This window comes from Xiphophorus couchianus, chromosome 6 (assembly GCF_001444195.1).
Source record: "Xiphophorus couchianus chromosome 6, X_couchianus-1.0, whole genome shotgun sequence".
Classification (NCBI taxonomy): Eukaryota; Metazoa; Chordata; class Actinopteri; order Cyprinodontiformes; family Poeciliidae; genus Xiphophorus; species Xiphophorus couchianus.
In genome coordinates this window covers 11,418,229-11,436,588 of record NC_040233.1, presented here as the reverse complement: position 1 = coordinate 11,436,588, position 18,360 = coordinate 11,418,229, and the positions used below count along the sequence as shown (strand labels likewise).

At 41.2% G+C, this 18,360-nt stretch overlaps 1 protein-coding gene across 12 annotated transcripts in view; it reads right to left on the bottom strand.

The window, feature by feature from the left end:
* Positions 1-18,360, bottom strand: part of ptprsb (protein tyrosine phosphatase receptor type Sb) — a 97,315-nt gene that overhangs the window by 62,572 nt on the left and 16,383 nt on the right. For 7 of the 12 annotated variants that reach the window (XM_028020127.1, XM_028020130.1, XM_028020129.1 and 4 more), the window contains exons 2-4: positions 14,686-14,900; positions 9,839-9,987; positions 7,321-7,462 (exon numbers count right to left, since the gene is read on the bottom strand). In XM_028020127.1, coding sequence (XP_027875928.1) covers positions 7,321-7,462; positions 9,839-9,987; positions 14,686-14,830 — 436 coding nt within the window. In that variant the 5' untranslated portion in view covers positions 14,831-14,900. The remainder of the gene's footprint in view (positions 1-7,320; positions 7,463-9,838; positions 9,988-14,685; positions 14,901-18,360) is intronic. The other 5 variants (XM_028020128.1, XM_028020138.1, XM_028020132.1 and 2 more) reach the window with 1 other exon arrangement.

Genomic DNA, 18,360 nt, shown 5'->3' with positions numbered 1-18,360 from the left:
AACTTTTTACATACCACTTAGAGCAGGGGTCTCAAACTCCAGTCCTCGAGGGCCGCAGTCCTGCAGTTTTTAAATGTGCCACAGGTACAAAATACTGGAATGAAATGACTTAATTACCTCCTGCTTGTGTAGATCAGTTCTCCCAGCCTTGCTAATGACCTAATTATTCTTTTCAGGTGTGGTGCAGCAGAGGCACATCTAAAAGTTGCAGGACTGCGGCCCTCGAAGACTGGATTTTGAGACCCCTGACTTAGAGAAATAGGCTTAAAAAAATCAAAATCAAAGATACACTGCTCCAAGAGACACACGAACAATATATTTAAGCATGGCACAGTACTTAAAACTCCTCTCAGGTTTTTTTAATCATTCGTAGCCCATCTTAGAAATTGCTCAAGAAGGGCTTCAGTGACGTGATGTGTTGTGGCCCGCTTTAAAGCTGGTAAAACAGAGACAAGGGATATCATCTTAATAATAAATTCCTTGTGATGTGTTAAAGAAGTCAGGTCTCTAAAGCAAAGGGCAAAGTGTGGCAGAACAGGTGGACTGTTAATGAATTCAACAGAGCAACAGACAAAAAGGGCAGACTGAAGCATACAGCAGACTCTGTGCTGTTGATGCGGATAAAGCAGCAGACAGAGAGTTGTACTGAACTCTTAAGCACAGTTGACTGGAGACGCGAATCGGGAGCTACAGGTACTCTGTCAGGTTCCTGGATGAGTCAGCGACTGCTTGAAATAGATACTGCGGGCATGGCCTTGATCACACTTTTCACCAAATGAATCATTTATCAAACGCAAACACCGCAGCACAAAAGTCAAGCTTATTTTCTACCTCCTGGTTAAATTGATAAAGATGGCCAATAGAAAAATGCGCCATGTGTACACAAAAACACAGTGCGAGTGTCAACAGAGCTTTTGGGGAGCATTGGCAAGCTCTGAGCAGCATTGTTCCCTGGAGCTTTGTGTTTTGTGTGTGTGTTTGTGTGCAAGAAGAGGTTGAGAGTGTACATTCTGGTCTGGTTATGTTTGCAGAAGGGCAATCAGGCCTGGTGCCCAAAACCAGTCAGCGGAGCCAGCCGGATCTGGGCAAATATGCAATTTGTGTGTCCGTGTGCTAATATACACAGACGGTAGTCGTGCTGTGGTAGCACACATTCAAGCGCGCGCACACACACACACACACACACGCAATGAGTCAAACACATAATGCATATGATGCAAACAAACAAACAGGAATCCAGATTTTATTTCTCTGTGTCGCTTTGTAATCCCACCCTCCTTCTGCCACGCACACACATGCACACACACTTACTCTGCTCAGAAACAGGTTGGCTATTCATATTTCAGGTTATTTCGGAGGGAAATGTGCATAAAAGCTGATCTCAGGCTCCCTGATTCAGGATTAATGTGCCAGCACTCAGCAGTCTTCAGAGACAGTAATGCACTGACTCCCAAAGGCTGAACGAGGACTGAGGGGGAGCACTATAAATGCTAATAAACCTTTATGATAATGGATCACAACACAATGCAGATTCTGGACTTCATGGATCTGTCACATGCAAAAACCCCGGGCCTGTCCTGGCCTCCTGCTTTACCAGAGTGAGGAACAAATGCGTACAACGGGACTACGGTGAACACAAAGCAGGAAAGAATGGAGGGGTGGGGGGAAGAAAGAGAGGGAGAGAGAAAACAAAAGAAGAAAAGAAAAAGAGTAAAGATGGGGGCATGTGATGAAAGAGACAGCTCTCCTCTCAAGGAGCATAATCCTCTTGCAAGCTGAGTTGATGCTCTCTGTTGTTTTCAGACTCAAATGCTGTTTGAGCCGCCGGCCTGCCAATGCAGCTGACGCCTGGGGCCTGAGGGGAGGTGGGAAGGAGGGTGGAGGGGGGGAGTCACTGATGTGACTCTGCTGTTCATAGAGAGGGAGGTGACAGAACATCTCTCATCCCTGTTCCCTTTCTCTCACTTTCTCTTTTTTCCCCTCACCCTCTTTCCTTCTCCTGTTCCTCACCTTCCGTTCTCCTAAAATGGGACACTGGGAGGTGAGTATAATCAGGATTACTCTTCCCAAACTGGGCAGAAATGTGCACATTCACACACAGACATGGAGTATGAAGTCCTGCAGACACATGCGCGCACACGCACTCGAGAAGGCCGTCCGCGCACGCATGTGCATGAAGCGCTGCAGTAATGAGAATCTCTCGCCCGCCAGAGGTTTTCAAACATGCAGAGCTGCGGATATTTCTGTCACCCGAAGGCGGAACGACACAAGTGCAGCGTCCATTGAAAAGAGCAGCTAGGATGCAGTGGGGCCATGGGGGGCTTGAAAAATGCAACAGGAGTAGTTTAAAAAAAACCCTGAGAGACAGTAAGGGTTTGGAGAAGATGAAAGGATGAATAAAACAAAAGGGGAGAAATTAGGAACGGATATTGCTGTGGGCCGAAGAAAAAGCAGATGATGGAGATGGCACCGAAAAAACCCCCACCATCTAGCATCTCACATCTCTCTCCATTAGGTAACCTACTGTAAAGGAGCAGCAGCAAGCATCCTGTGACCAACAGCAAACCTGTTCAACTGCACGGCTCTGCCATTAGTCTCAGTCAACAGACATATAAACGACGAGATGAAATGCATCAGAAAATGAAAAGTCGGGAGTGGAAGGCATTTTGAGCAGTAATGGAAAGCCTTCTTTGTAACTCAGTGGTTAGTGAGCCTTTTCCACAATAAATCATTTCTTTTAAAGTCTGACCCAAGCAACATTTTTGCACATTTTCTGCACTTAACAGCACTTTTAGATGGCATGATCTATTTTAAAGTATAGTGCTGACTGCAAGGGCGTCAGGTACTATCAAATGATCGGACATAAAATCAATAATCATACCCTTGTTGCGAGGAAGAACTTCCCAAGGTGGCAAGTAAAATGTAATTTTTCGTTTTTATATATATATAAAATCTATAGCATTTTAAATTAATCAAAATGAATTTATAATTTCAGAGGAAAAAATGGGTCTGACCCCACTGATTACTGGGCTGATGCAGAAATCACTATTCCATTACACAACTGCAAATATGCACAGCAATCTTATAAATTGTGTATAAACATATTTGAGCAGAAGATTTTTTTTTTCAAATTGGAAAATTACTTACATTTAATCTGGAGCTCCACAATATATTCAGTCGTAATCACCATTAAAATATAACTGCATATAATATTGCAATCCCAGAGAACTGTTGGATGGAATATTTGGTAGATTAAAATATTTCAGCTGCATTGCCAAAATGAATATTTAGCCACTTTGGTGGATTTTCATTGTGATTTCTACCTGTAGCTGATATTATCTCACTCATCAAGATTCTACAGACCAGGGAGATTTGTGGGCACACAATGTTGATGAAGGAGGAGAGAGGAAAATACGGGCCAATCGCAACTAAGATGCACCCTTCAGATTATGTGCCACTAAAATTATTAGGTTTGGGATAAATCATGTGAAATCTTTGGGTTGCAATTTTCTGCCCTTCTTCCTATATGAGCTCAAAGGGAAACACTATTATGGTATATTTGCACAACCGGTTGCCATATTGGAAACATTTGCTTCACATTTCCATTCCCAGACAACATAGGAATAAGAAGGTGCTTCAGCGGTGAAGGGAAAGCAAACTGGTTCAAAGAAAGCTACTTCATTTTATTATGGGAGCTTTCAAACTCTTCCTTGAAGGGGTGTATAGGATTTAGTAATGTTGGCAGCCTTTTGAAAGACTTTGATACAAAGTAAGAATATTAATCTAGAAATTACACAAAGATACCGCTGCAGTTCTTGAACCCCAAAAGTTACAATTGTCGCAGTTTGCAGGTTCCAACACCACTGTCAAAAGCCTTGCGAACCTTTCCAACATTTTCTTTGACAAATACGTTACAATCGTCTTAGAATTGGGGGCACCATTACACAAACTGACACAGAGAAATGGGTGTAGTAATTTGTAAATCCTTTTTTTATTCATTCAAATTGCAGGAAGGGATCTTGCGTGAGCTTTGAGAAAGGATCCTATTTCTCCATTAGTATCATGATACTCTGGCTTCCTATTAAATTGAGGATTCAGTGAAAATGTGATTACACATACAGTACAGTCCTCAAGAGAATAAGACTTTTTGACTGACTTTTATGCCTACCACCTCACAAGAGCAGTCCACTCTCAGCATGACATCAACTTGTCATTCACAGAATTTCTAAGTCATGAGTAGGAGGTAGAGCTTTTCATTTCCTGGCCCCTTTCCTGTAGAATCCTTCCTGCCTTCGATATGAAACATGGACACACTCCAGTCTTTTAAAACAAAGCTCAAAAATCTCCTAGGGAAAAATCCCTATCACACAGAGCTTTTACCTGTTCTCACTTAATTGTGCTGCATATTTTATTGAACTGCCACTGTAGCCCATTTGTTTGGTTTAACAGACTTTAATTTTTTTATTTAGCTTCTTATTTGAACTGTTTTATATCGTAGTTTAATGTTATTGCTTCTATTGGACATCAAGCTTAGTCTTTGTAAACCTTTTGCCTAACTGATTTTCTATTGTCTAATCTCAATATCTACTTATTTCATGTCAAGGGTTTGCCAGTTCAGCTTGCTTGTGTTGTCTTTTACAAGCATATGAAAAGTGCAAAATGAAGAAAGCTGAATTGAAATGAATGTTCTTAATTGCTCATGTACACATCTAACGTCGTCTTCGCTCATAAATAATTAATGACCGTTCAAGGCAGAAAGGTTTGTTAAATGACACTGAGTGATTTTCTTGCTGGATGTAGAGGCTTTTTAGTCCATTTTACTAACACTTTACATACAAATAAGGCCAGGAGGCTGACAGAGGAAGCTTTTCTAAACCACTGCTACAATCTGAAGACATTAAGACCCAGGCCCCCTCCCTCCCGTCCTTCATCTCAGCAGTTTGTAATTCAGATTTTGCAGCTTTGAAGCTGAGAAGAATATGAATATAGGCATGAGACGATCCTTCTGAGGTTTATTATGGAAGAATGCAGCTAAACATATTCACAAGATTTTAGGAGTATGGCTAGCAGACCATAAACAACACAAAATGATTAAGGAGAGGTTTTGGAATAGAAAAAAATCAGTGTTATTAGATATTTCCAATATAGACATCAGGATCCTATGCTATAAATTTTAGATTGGAGAATCTTTACCCACAAAGACGCTTTCAAGGACTCATTACTCATTGCTTGTGGCCAGATTTTTAGATCAACTTCTAAATTTAATGGGAGTTAGCTATGAATTAAATAGCATAAACAACATACAGATTTTTCAGTATTTAGCATGAAGGTTATAAAAACAACAATATTTATTTTTTGTTTTACGCTGAATAAAAATGCATACTGCTGATTCTTAGTATCATCCCCACTGTTCTAATCAGGGCTCTGACAGTTTAGTTGGCAGAAAACGGTGCAATGTTAACAGAGTGACAGACAAATTGAGACTGAGTGCAGCACCTAGCTAACGGTCAGCCACTAGCAGCACTAAAGTTGTCATGTCATGAAACCAGTCTAAGTCTGAACAGCAATCAATCATTTGCAGTAAACTGATCAAAACTGAGTTGCAAAATTAAACAGGGGTTTATGGAGCCTTGATTCTGTTAACTACAACACTAAATGTGAGTATGTGCAAAGTTTCTTGTTCTTTTTTTATTGGGGGTAATGGGACAACCTTTGAATAACACAAGAATATAACTGCAATAGTTACATTATAGTCAACTATTGCAATATACTAGGTGGTTAGAGCAGTACATCAGCTAATTTCCTGCTGGCTGCACTGGAGGACATATGGAACAGTGATGACACGACACTTTTACGGGACTGACGCAACCAAACAGGAAGAGCCGCAGGGAAGAATCTGTAAGCATGTTCGATTTTACAAGCATATCCAAAGAGATTTTAACATTAAAAACTTAAAATGTGTGGCTCTCACCTCAAGTTAAATAACATTTTTAAATTTCATACCCTGTCATTACTAAATGCATTTTTTCCCCTTTGTTTCGCTAAAATGCTTCTTCCTTAAATAAATACAATCTGTGTATTTCCATGACAACACCACCACCTCAATGTGTGAAATGTTAGATGGTCACTGCAAACACCTAATTGATGCAAATGTACTGAATGTTTGTGCTGTTTGCTCCAAAGTTATAGTACCTAAACATCATACTGTATTGTCTACTACAGCCATGAACTCCTCTTGAAGCCCGCATGCAGGTGATTCAGCTTTTACGGTTTACTGGCTCTGAATAAAAGTAAATATTACTTCACTTAATGATACCCTGCACTCTGCTATGGAAGGCAGAGTATTTTTATAGTCAACGAGAAAATAGGAATGTCATCCTGACACTAGAGAAGAAGCTAAGAGAAATAAAAGCTCATGCTACCAAACTAAGAGCCACTCGCAAACACAGACACACACGCACATGGAGGCTGACCCTTGAGGTGCAGCTTCTGTGGTAATGTGCTTTAGATTGGGGCTATGTGTGCAGAGATGATGGGCGCAGTAACAGATGGACAGGAGTCTATTCCCTGGGCTACCAGCCTTCTGCTTACTACATAGCCCTGCCAGCTCCACAGTCCTCATCCATCTTCTGCACCCCCCCTCCTTACCCGATCTCCGCTGACATCCCATTTCATTTCTATTGTTTTTCACAATCCTCTTGGTTTGCTCAACTCCCTCCCACCTCCTCATCCCTCCATTATAACTCCTCTCACCTCTCCTTGACCAACTCCCCCTCCAATTTTCCTCCCCAACTGAATTACTCCTGGTAATAAAGGCTTGCTTGCTAAAGCATTGCCTAATCCAATGACTTCTCTTGTTTGAACAACCGTTTGAAAACCCCCCGTCTGTTTCCTCACCCAATCCAGCTGTGCTGGGCGAACGGCCAGGTCTCAGATCGTAGCCTTAAGAGCCACATGTTGTAACTTAAGCTCAAATCTTGGTAGGGCAAAACCTTATTAAGGCTTCCCTGCAAGAAGACAGTCAACATTAGATTAACACCCTCTCTCTGGCCAGGAAGCGGAATGATTACAGCAAGCTGGAATGCTAAAATGCCCCAGAGCCAACAGACTAGCTGGCCCTCACTTCGGCCAGTTCATGCTCGGTTGCACTCCAAAGGACTATAAAAAGAACAGCTTGCTGCAGCCTGATGTGCAAGGTGGGGTGTGGCATTGTTCCATTGTCACATCTACAATCTCCATCCCGGCGGCTGCAGGGCCAAAAGAGGACACACGTGTCAAGCTGAAAGAGACGTCCGTCCGTGTCTAAACGTGTGTGTTTACCTCTGATAATATCCAGCTTTGCAGTGGTGGTGTTGTTTCCTTGGCTGTTGCGTGCCACACACTCGTAGACGTTCTCATCTCGAGGAGCTCTGAGAGGCTGGATCCTCAGCACGGCTCCAGCACCTCCGTCAAACTCTATGGTCTGGACAGCCACAGGATTTGCAGAGTAGCATATATTAGTCACAGCAGAGTTAGCATTTCAACTCTAACAGTAAAGAAGGAATCTCTTTCTTTTCTGTTCCGGAGGGTGGCCACATTTGAGAGTGTCATCTTTTTACAGCACTTTGACAATCATGGCAGCAGATTTTTTGAGACACTTGACTATTTCAGCGAATCATTAAAATGCATTATGTACCTGTAAATATGCTCCAGAGGCTGGTGGTCAGTAGCTTGCACAACCACTTTACTTACCAAGAACAATGTGATCCGGATCCCCTGTTTGAAATGAAGTCTTTAGAATCAGTTAAGTCACATTCCTTCACTGTTAGACCTCGACTTATCTAGAAATGAAAAACGCCCTTCACTTTCTCTCGTTTGCAGCATTTAACTTTTTGTTTGATATTATTCTGTGAGTTTCAAATAAAATTGTGCACATTTGAATTGCTCTGTTCTAATCAATATTTTGAAATGTTGTGCTACTCATTCACTCTGCCAGAGGTTAGTTGAGAAAATTGATATCACTCTCGTTAATCTGTCATGCTGAAGTCATGGAGTCATTAGTTTACTTTAGCAGCTGGATTACACCGCAAGCCTCATTCTGTTCAAAGTATAAAATAATGATTATTCCGGATCTGTAAAGGTCACCAATTACCACTCTACAGGTCTGCCTCTTTAACAGAATGTTTTCTACTTCACAATGACAAAAAAGGGTCAAAGCAGCCCAAGAAATAAACAATAAGCCTCATTTAAAACCGGTGACATTATTTTCTCATTGCTGTAGAGCTTTGGGTATCCGTCTGGCTTTAATGCTACTGCCTCTTTAAGGAATCCGTTCTCAGGCAGACTCTGGGGAGAAATAAACACAGCTAGGCCAGCGTTTGTATGACCTTCTAATTCTCAAATTGCAAGGAACAGATAATCTGTCCTTAAAATGGTTCTAACATACTTATTAATGTAAACTATATCTAGAGCAAATTGATTGGGATTCTGAAAGATAAGCGTTGTCTGTAATGATACTAGCAGAAGGGCGGATTGGAAAGCGGACACACAATTTTAGCCAGTTGCACAAAGCAGAAACATTTTACGTTTTTACATCTAAGTGTAAACCTACAGTTTTTTTCCACAACAATATAATATGCATGTGCATACATAGTGTAACGTAAGATTAGGTTATGGTTTAAGGAAGTCACTGATGCAACTTTTGAAAAGCTCATCTGTGTTTGTGGCACCTAAGTTGGAACACTAAACCCAATAGAACCAAAAAACACTGGAGAGGAGATTTTCTATGTAACTTTATCACAAGCCATGGGACTAGTCGCAGGAGTTACAGCTACTAAAAAACATACATTTATCACGACTGAGACACAAAGCAGATGCAAAACAGTGTGATGGGGACCACATCTGTTCATATTCAGAAACTCTGTTTAGAAAGAAGCTCCTCGCTGACAGTCAGATGTTGTTCTGTTTTTGGGGACAGGGGAAGGGTCAACAATTTTCTCAGGACCTGCAGCTCTCTGTGGTGTATTTTTCTTCCATGCATGTTTTGCATCTGCTGTGTTACTGGTATAAGGCAGGACAGCTTGCATCTTAACTCTATTGCAGAGATGAAGCAGACAGTATGTGGAAAACATGTAGAAAAACAACTGGAGCTAACTGGTTTGTAAAATATTGATTCTCAGTTTAAAATATATTTCAAAAAATGTAATTTGGCAAATTATCAGAGTTAGGAATAATACAAAAGATCTACATTTTGGATCTTCTTTTTTTGTTGTTTGAAAAGCGTGGATTGGATAGAAATCAGTCCAGATGCAATGTCAACTGAGCTACTGCAGACCTGTTACTTGCAAAATACATGAGTCATTCAAGGTAAGAGAGAAAAATATTCCTCAGAATGCTGTCAGATTTTTATTTATTTATATTCTACTTTAGTCAGAGCCATCTCGGAATCCTAATCAAGCGAAGGATCTAGCTTCATGTTTACTGAATAAGCCTGAGAGCACCTCTGTGTTTCTCAGAGTTAACTTTTCAATTAGCTTAAGTGTGGATGGGGCATAATAGAAGTTGTGAAACATTAGACATGTTGATTTCTTTCTAAAAGTTATAGTTCAAGTGCAACTATTCTCAGATAAATTTGAATTTGACAAATGTTCAAAAATGTCACAATTTACCTTTAAAAGAATGAGGAGATAAAGATCCCTTAATATGAAGCAAAATACTTTATCCTTTAGACTTTTGAGGTTTACAACTCTAAAATGATTAAAGATTGTTCACCCAACACAGATGTATAAATTCTAGCCTATTTAGTCACTGAAGTAAATGTTAGCTCATGTGAGAGCTCATCATTGTGCATTGTGACAACCACCTCGATACGCTGGGAGTTGACCTTCTTGCCCTTCTTGTTCCAATAGACGACTGGCTTGGGGTTGCCAGTGGCCTGGCACACAAATGATGCCACACCCCCTGACACTCCGATCTGGTCTGTGGGAATTTTGGTGAACTTCGGTGGAGCTGAAAAGCAAGAAGGGGAGAAGAAAAAAAAGAGTGAGAACTGGGATGAAGCAAAGAAACAAAACAACTGAACAAAACCCAGACACAAAAAGTAATATTTGGAGGAAATCAAATCAACCGCTAAGGCAGAAATAGCAACTCCTGCTGATCCACGCCCTGTTTCACTTTCAGGCACTGGTCAGACTGACTTGTGTCCTGACGGCTGCGCCATTGTGCTTACTTCCTGGGTATCATCTAGAGGACAAGCTGAAGGACTTCCTGTGGGTCATAAATAAAAGATGGGTCTGGGCTTCATAGGAACATCTCTCTCTCTTCACCCCCTCACTCTTCCCAAGCCCCCCACCTCTCTCTCTCTCCGGCAGGACAACACAGAACTGCATGCAGAACATGCTGTCATCCCACATGAGCGTTTCACAGGTAGGAGAAGTGTTGGCTGAAGATTCACAGCATGTAATTGGCTTAAATGTATTAATACCAGAGGCATGATTTTTGTGCCTGTAGAGCGCCACACACCTGTGGGGGGATTTGGAATTGCGGAGCGCGATGATCCTAATAAACGGCACTGGCATTTTCGCCGTTTGCTTCCACTTGGGCTCGGTGGTGGAATTCAAGAGGATATTTTCAGGGATTACAGCAGGAATGTGAGACGTTTTAAGGCACTGCAGTTGCCCTCTGCAAGAAAACAGCAATTTCCAAGTGTGATATTGAACCAACAGTACTGAACCTACACTTTTCGCAGCAGCTGAGTCAGACCGGTAAAACAACCTCACGCATCCACCCCTTGCTATCTGTCTGTGGCCTGTTGCTATGGTGCCCAGCTTAACTCCTCTTCAACTGCCGAATCGCTGCTATCCATCAGGGCGAAGTCAGGATGACCCTTTCCATAGCAACCTGGTTCCCTCCTCCCCTGTGTCTAGGTGGGCGAGGTCGTACTGTGTTGATTGAAGACATGGTAGGAATGATAACAACAATAATATTAATAAAAATGGTGGGGGGGAGAAAACACATCTGTCTATCAAATATTAACAGGCAGATAGTGGGTCTAATTCTCTTCCCACTCCTTTCTCTTTTAAATAGCCAGACGAAACACTTTCCAGTTTCTCCACAAAGCCTTGACAGGAACCAGAAAAACGCTGTGACAAAAAATAAAAAAAACCTTCTCCTTTGCTTGCTACACCGTGTTTGGCATGTCAGAAATAACGCGGTTTCATTTTATGCTTGCCATAATCCTGAGCAGGAAGGAGCATAAAGCGCATAGTGAGTAATCTGACTGAACAAATTTATCCTTCCCATATTTAGATGCCGGAGCAGGTTATTTTATGCCTGTTAGACCCTCAGAAACAAACACAACATGAAGCAAACTGCACCTTCCATGTGCCAATGACATGAGCACCATAGAAATTTTTAAAAAAAGAAGAAGAAGAAAAAAATAGTCGTCACTGTAGAAAGCACCTTCCTCCTGTCTGTGGGATTACGAAGGAATTCCATGTTAGTCTCAGGGCTTGAATGTGGGTATTTTTCATTGGCTTTGTGTTGAGTCCAAAATGTTTTCTATGTTCTCTTAAACGCACCAATCCTTGTGCAAAACTGATCCCACTAGCAGAATAACCACTTAAGCCTCTTCTGACAGGCGGGGAAAAGCCCTCGAAGGCTGCGGCTCTGAATGGATTTGCACGCAACAGAAACTTGTTATGATCAGGATGTTCTTGGGAAATAAAGGTCTAATAAGGACCCCTGTCTTTTTTAATAATATATATATATATATTTCTCCACTGCCATGGTCTGCCACTAACAGACAACTGGTGGGGTTTTAATGGAACACCTTCTGACTTGTAATTACTCCCCAGAGAGATTGACAACTGCTGAGCTCAGAAATAACAAGGCACAATGTCTCAGTGTTTTTGTCATGCCAAGTGACAAAATAATATATATATATACAGTACAGACCAAAAGTTTGGACACACCTTTTAATTCAGTGAGTGTCCTTTATTTTCATGACATTGCAGATTCACACTGAAGGCATCAAAACTATGAATAACACATGTGGAAATATGCACTAAACAAAAAAGTGTAGAAAAACTGAAAATACCCCTTATATTCTAGTTTCTTCAAAGTAGCAACCTTTTGCTGTGATTACTGCTTTGCACACACTCTGCATTTTCTTGATGAGCTTCAAGAGGTAGTCACCTGAAATGGTTTTCACTTCATAGGTGTGCCCTGTCAGGTTAATAAGTGGGATTACTTACCTTATAAATAGTCGTGAAAATGAATAAAACCCATTGAATTAGAAGGTGTGTCCAAACGTTTGGTCTCTACTGTATATAATTGGAAGTCAGAGTTTTCCTCAGGTCTGACTATAATCAGTACACATAGTTTTCCTTTCAGAAGTGTTCGGTCCGAGTATAACTGTCATGGAGCGGTGCGGTGTAGGGGATGGTGAGGCAGACGCAGCAGACCCAGGTAAGGTAAATGGTGAATTTAATGATGGGAGCACAGTCCAAACAACGAGCAGCAGGCACATGGACACACCGACGACGAATAGACTAGACATTGACGAGGACCCGACGAGGAACAAGGAGCACAGGTGGTGTTAAATACATGGGAGGGTAATGACAGAACGAGACACACCTGGGAACAATCAAGGGGAGGACAGGACAACGAAGAGACTCAAGGACACAAAAAACTCTAAATGAACACAGAAAGCACAGATCTTGACAATAACTTCTTATCAATTGTTTCAATTTGTTCTTCCTTAAATAACAGTACCAAAGGCAAATGTATTAAGAGCAGCCAGCTTTGGTATCACAAGCCCTAAAGCCAGTTTTAATAATGTATCTTCTCCTGTTTGTGCCTCACTGCTGTCAAACTTGTTTTCATCTCATGCTCAAAAGTGTAAAAACAAAAAGAGAAAAAAATAAAGCCAGTGATACAAAGATAATAATATCAACTGGAATTGCTTTTGTTATCTTTTGGGAGAAAGAATATTACATTACAAGGATAATTTGAAACAAGAAAGCAAATAAGGAACAAAATTACCATGAACCTTTCCAGAATTAACTAGCAAAAACCTGACATTACTTAGTAAGTTCAGTGCTCCTTTTTATTTGGAAAAGAAAATATTTTAGATCAAATCTAAAGCTGGAATTGGGATGACGTATGTTTGAACAATAACAAAAGAGTGAGTTCAACTGGCTCACAAAGAACTGTGAGAATTTTATGAATAGTTAATAAGTAGCTGCTAATGGCACTGTGGTTAACTGTTTTTTCCAAGCTTAGTATTAGCACTAAACTAAAGGGATGAGTCACTATTTTTATGTTTTATAAAACCTCTACTTCATTAGTGAAAGTTAGCATTGGGAGTTTAATACTTAAATTTTGATTAATTCATTTTAAAAAGAAAATAACAACTTAAAACATGTACATACTTAAACACACTGTGGATTACTGATGTGCATCTCATCTGAATTTGTGCTTCAAATAATAAAATGCAAATTTACTAGTTTTCACTTGTACAAATTTAAATGAATGCAGAGCAGAATGATCTACAAACTACGTAGGGCACTGGCTCTCTTGTGTGTTTGCAAAAGGATGCGATGAGAGTCACACTGTTTAATGAGGATGTTAGATGATCACAAAAGTGCTTGACGACACCGGTCTCAGTGCAACAATATTTTTGAGAGTAAAACTTTGTCATGAATATCACTCATAAGCCCATTAATCTAAAACCTAAAGCCAGGTAACATCTGTGATGACATGAAACATCCCGACAAGATCAGAAAACAAGCACCTGAAAATGTCACGCCAGCATGGTTTTAATCCGGAGCCTTTTTCTGTCTTTTTCTCTTTGTGTTTCCACGTTAGTGTTGAACAGGTGTGGAATGTCTTTAGAAGGACTCTAAAATTTTGGAACATTTATTTAGTTACCTTGAAACAATAGCTTTTTAAAATCCTAGTATGCATTGATACCATGGCCTCACCCATGTCTTGGTTAGCATTAGGTAGGTTAAAAACTTTAACACATATAGAGTGGTCAAACAGATTTCTATAAATCTATACAACGGTTTGTAATTTGTGAATATTTTTTTTCAATTTGTGAACCCTCCTCACCTCCCCCAACAAATGCGATTCTTAGTTTTCCGGAAAATATATCTATAAAATCTCAACTTGTGAATCAAATATCAAGTCTCATTTTGTGAGTAGGATGCATCATTTCACCCTGAACACACAGTTAGTTGGACAGGAGGAAAATTGAAAAAAAAGAAGCACTATTTCCAATTTTAAACGGCATATTTTGCCTTATATCTTATCTGCCATCAAAAGAAAAAAATAAAATAAAATTCAGCTTGGTGAAAATTTCAGATCGCTGATAGAAAGCCTGGCTGAGAAATTCTTGGTGTGTGTCTGTGTGTGTGAACCACTGAGGCAGGAAATGTGTTGAGATGTTGTAATCAAGAAGATGATGAGAAACATGCTGATGGGACCTCCCGCCTTATCAAAACACATTAACAACGCCACAGTTCAGAGCTGATGTACTGACAGGACAGGATTCACTCCTCGGATGACACCCACATGTACTTACACATTTATATATAGGCGTGCTTGTATGCATCTCATTTACTGTTTGATTGTCAAATGTTAAAATGACAAAGACACAATAAAAAAAAAAGAAAAAAGGAAGAAGCAAATATATTATTTTACCTAGTGCTTCACACAAGCTGTCCCATGGCCTGGTTAGGAGGATAATCAAAGGCAGCAACAGACACAGGGGAGATGAGAAGAAGCAGAAGCCAAGGATGGTTCGCCTGGACTGTGCCAGAACTCCGTCTGGCTTACACGAAGGCATGGCACCACCGCCGAGTTGGTTGGAGATGACTAATATGCAGGTGGGGCTTCACTCAACAGGGGTAGGCACTCTGCAAACAGAACAAGATGAAGGTCAGGCACATTTCTGTCGCATCTGATTCATCGAGCCTGCATTTTAGAGCTGTTTATCTGCAATTTCAGTGCATCATGAGGGGAGAAAGTACATAATGTGTTTCTTCTGAAAAAGCAAAAATGTAATCATTATGAAAATCAAAGGCAAATTTATGCAAATATAGAATTAAGTTTTCTGATTTAAGCCTGAGCACTTCTTACTTCTGGGATTAGAAGCTCCAGCAGGCTGACTGTGACGGAACTAATTCCAGAACAATAAAGCCACTGCTCAATAACTATGGCAAGAAACAGAACAAAACAGTTTTCGGCGTGCAGCTTCTGTATTAATAAGTCTCCTTCTCTAGTGAGCCGTGAAATGAGCTGCAATGATACAGATTTAAGCATCCTTTTTTCCCCCCCTTTAGACACCCTAATAATTTCATTTTGGCTGCAGCCTAATTCCCTCTCAGCATTCAGTATTTCAGCATTCTGGCGACACATAAAAGTGTTAATGCAGTAATATATCTAGAGTAGGCAACAGTAAGGGAAAACATTCAAACAAAGAGGATTTAGAGGTTAGTAGGAATGCCACAAAATTCATCTGACAGCAAATAAAATACCGCTGCTCTGATACAAGTGAACCCCCTTTAGATAACCCCAAGGTCTTGGGGGGAGTTGCCATGGGTACTTTGCTCTCTTCACTGCCATAAACACATGCACACAGAGCGAAACACATCTGGAGGTCCCAGCATAAATCAGCTTTGTCTGCTCACAGAGATTTGGAAAAGCTGCACCGAAGCTCCGCATCTGCGAGTCAATAACTCCTCAGTCTTATCGCGCTCTTCCGTCCCCCACCTCTCATCAAAAGATATGTCAGAGCGCAGGTGGAGAGGCCAAATGAGAAAAGGGCCTTTGTTAACCTGTCATACATCAAATGCATATATCCTTGCCTTCAAGTAGCAATACAAGATAACATATATTCTCCTGAGGAGACATAATACAGGCGACAGGACATGCTGTGATTCCCACAGAAATATAGACATGCAGAGACAAATGGACTTGCAACTGAAATCTGATGATTTTGATCTTGCTTAGCTTAGACCGGTGGGAAATTTTTCCAATCAATGAAACATATGTGTTTGCTAGTGGATCGTGCAATGCACCCCTGGTTGTGGGAGTTGTTAATGAGTGGAGAACATTTCAAGTGTTTTACAGATCATGGTGTTTCAAAAACAAACCTGAGGAGACAAAAATATGTAAAGCATCAACGTAAAAGAAAATTTGAGTTTTTTACAATGTGTCAAGACATATCTGAGCTTCATTAAGGCTATGAGAGAGCAAGACTTTTAACAGATAACAGAAAGTTAGTAAGCTAATCAAACAATATGAAGCAGAAAAAGTAATGGCCTCTTCCTCACTGAGTGGTCTTTCAGCTTATGTCACTAGAGAACTCATGTGACTGTTGATAGCAACTCCAGCCATAATTAGTTGTTTTTTTTTTTGAAGTTGGTAACTTCATAAAGGCTTCAACTTCTTAATTGTTTTGCCTTAAAGTAGGAACATCCTGATTTTTAGCCACTACACTCTTTCTCTCTCACAATGTGACTTTGCCTCCTGTTAATTAATAATCCATCGTGGCAGGATGGTTGGAAGAAATAATTTGAATGCTGCTCTTGTATTAAAGTTCTCTGATCCCACTAGGAATCGGATCTAGCTAAAATCAGTATGGGCAGATCAAAGATCACGCATACATTTCTGACTGGTACATATCAAAATAAAGTCCCTGACTTTCCATACGTACTGTCAGACATAGAGGGGCAGCAATGGCTGCTCTACTTTAATAAAAAAAAAAGGGGGGCCTTTCTAGAGAGCCGGATATTCAAAGATTCCTCCAACCTCTTTTGGGGCTAATGACCTGCTCAGACATATTACTGTCTGCCAGCTCCTAAACTAAAAATAGCTCAGCCGAAAATACGTCTATCTGATACAGGCTCTTATTCCTGCCACTCTGCCCTCGCCTTATCTAACGCCGGGTAATAGCAGCTGAATAGAAAAGCTTTCTCCCTCTCAATTGAGTGTGATAAGAAAAATCAGATCACAACTCATTCAGCCGCCATTGGCAGCATGTTAAGTAAATTCTCTGCTTACGGAAACTCAATTTTCCCCGCATTAATCTAAGCAGGGTCACTGTTCTGCAGGCGGCCACATGGCCACTGAAACATTAGGTGCGACCTGTGTGTTCTGGTGTCTGTATATGATTCGTCCCTTGTGCCGGATTTGCCGGATACTTACTGTTTCTCTGAGAGCAAATTCTGACCTTACGGATCATTTTCAGTTGATCCACTCCTCCTTGTTGTCTTTCACATGCTGACAAACCCTCTTTGCACTCCTTCGTCTTTAGTCGCATACCCTCTAAAGTAATCCCTAAATCTTCCTCCCATATCTCACTCTAGCATGAAACTATATTCCTGAAATCTCCTCTTCTCGTACTTTCTTTCATCCCTTTCCGCTTCCCGCCCATCCACTTCCTCCTCACCCTCCTTGTTAACCTTTTCTCTCTCGATGTTGCCTTCTTCGGAGATACCCTATCATTCAGCGTCTTTGCTTTTTATAGACAGTCTAATCCACACTCATATGCAAATCCTCTTCCTCTCCCCAGCTGTCCTACACCGGCTGCTCCAGCTGCTGTTGGTCCATTGACACAGTTCAAACAAAAGGGCTTACACCATCCTACAGCTGTGGATGATGAGGGAGGATGCCAAAACAGACATGCAGATGCAGCAGCAGACCAGACCAGTCTGGGCATGTCTCTGCTCGTGCTAATGGTATTAAAACACTGCGAGCGCAGCAGGCTCATCCTCTCAGGACACAAAGATAAAGAACAATAACTCACTTGGCTTGCTTACAGGAGCAGAGTTAAAGTGAGTAAGCATTGTGAACATGGAAATGCTCATGACTCAGGTCTACTGGAATCTATACAGCCCCCCCACCCTACCCACCTATGTCCCCCATCCCCCACCCCCACCGCAGAGATACCACAAACTGCTCCCTGTGATCATCTGGCTCAGCATCCAGAGAGCAGACAGCGGGGGTTGGTCTTATTACCTTTTCAGCGGAGAAACACAGATGGTCAGCCTGACACGTAGATTGATGGGGGATACATGCTGCTGTTTATTGTGGGGAAGTAGATAATGACACCCCAGCTCAGGTGGTGCAACTTACACCGCTTATTGTTCTCCATCAAGCTGATGAAATAACAATGTTTAGGTGGCATCCAAGCTGCCCCTGCTCCACTGGGGCTCCCCTCGGAAGATAACATGTTTTGTTTTTTCCCACCCCGCGCGTCAACCACCAGCCTTACCCACCGATGCCTCTCGCCACAAGTGGGATGATCTCACAAGGCATGTCGTCATGACAACAAGCCATGAGCACTAAGAGAGAGACCGAACCAGATCTGTA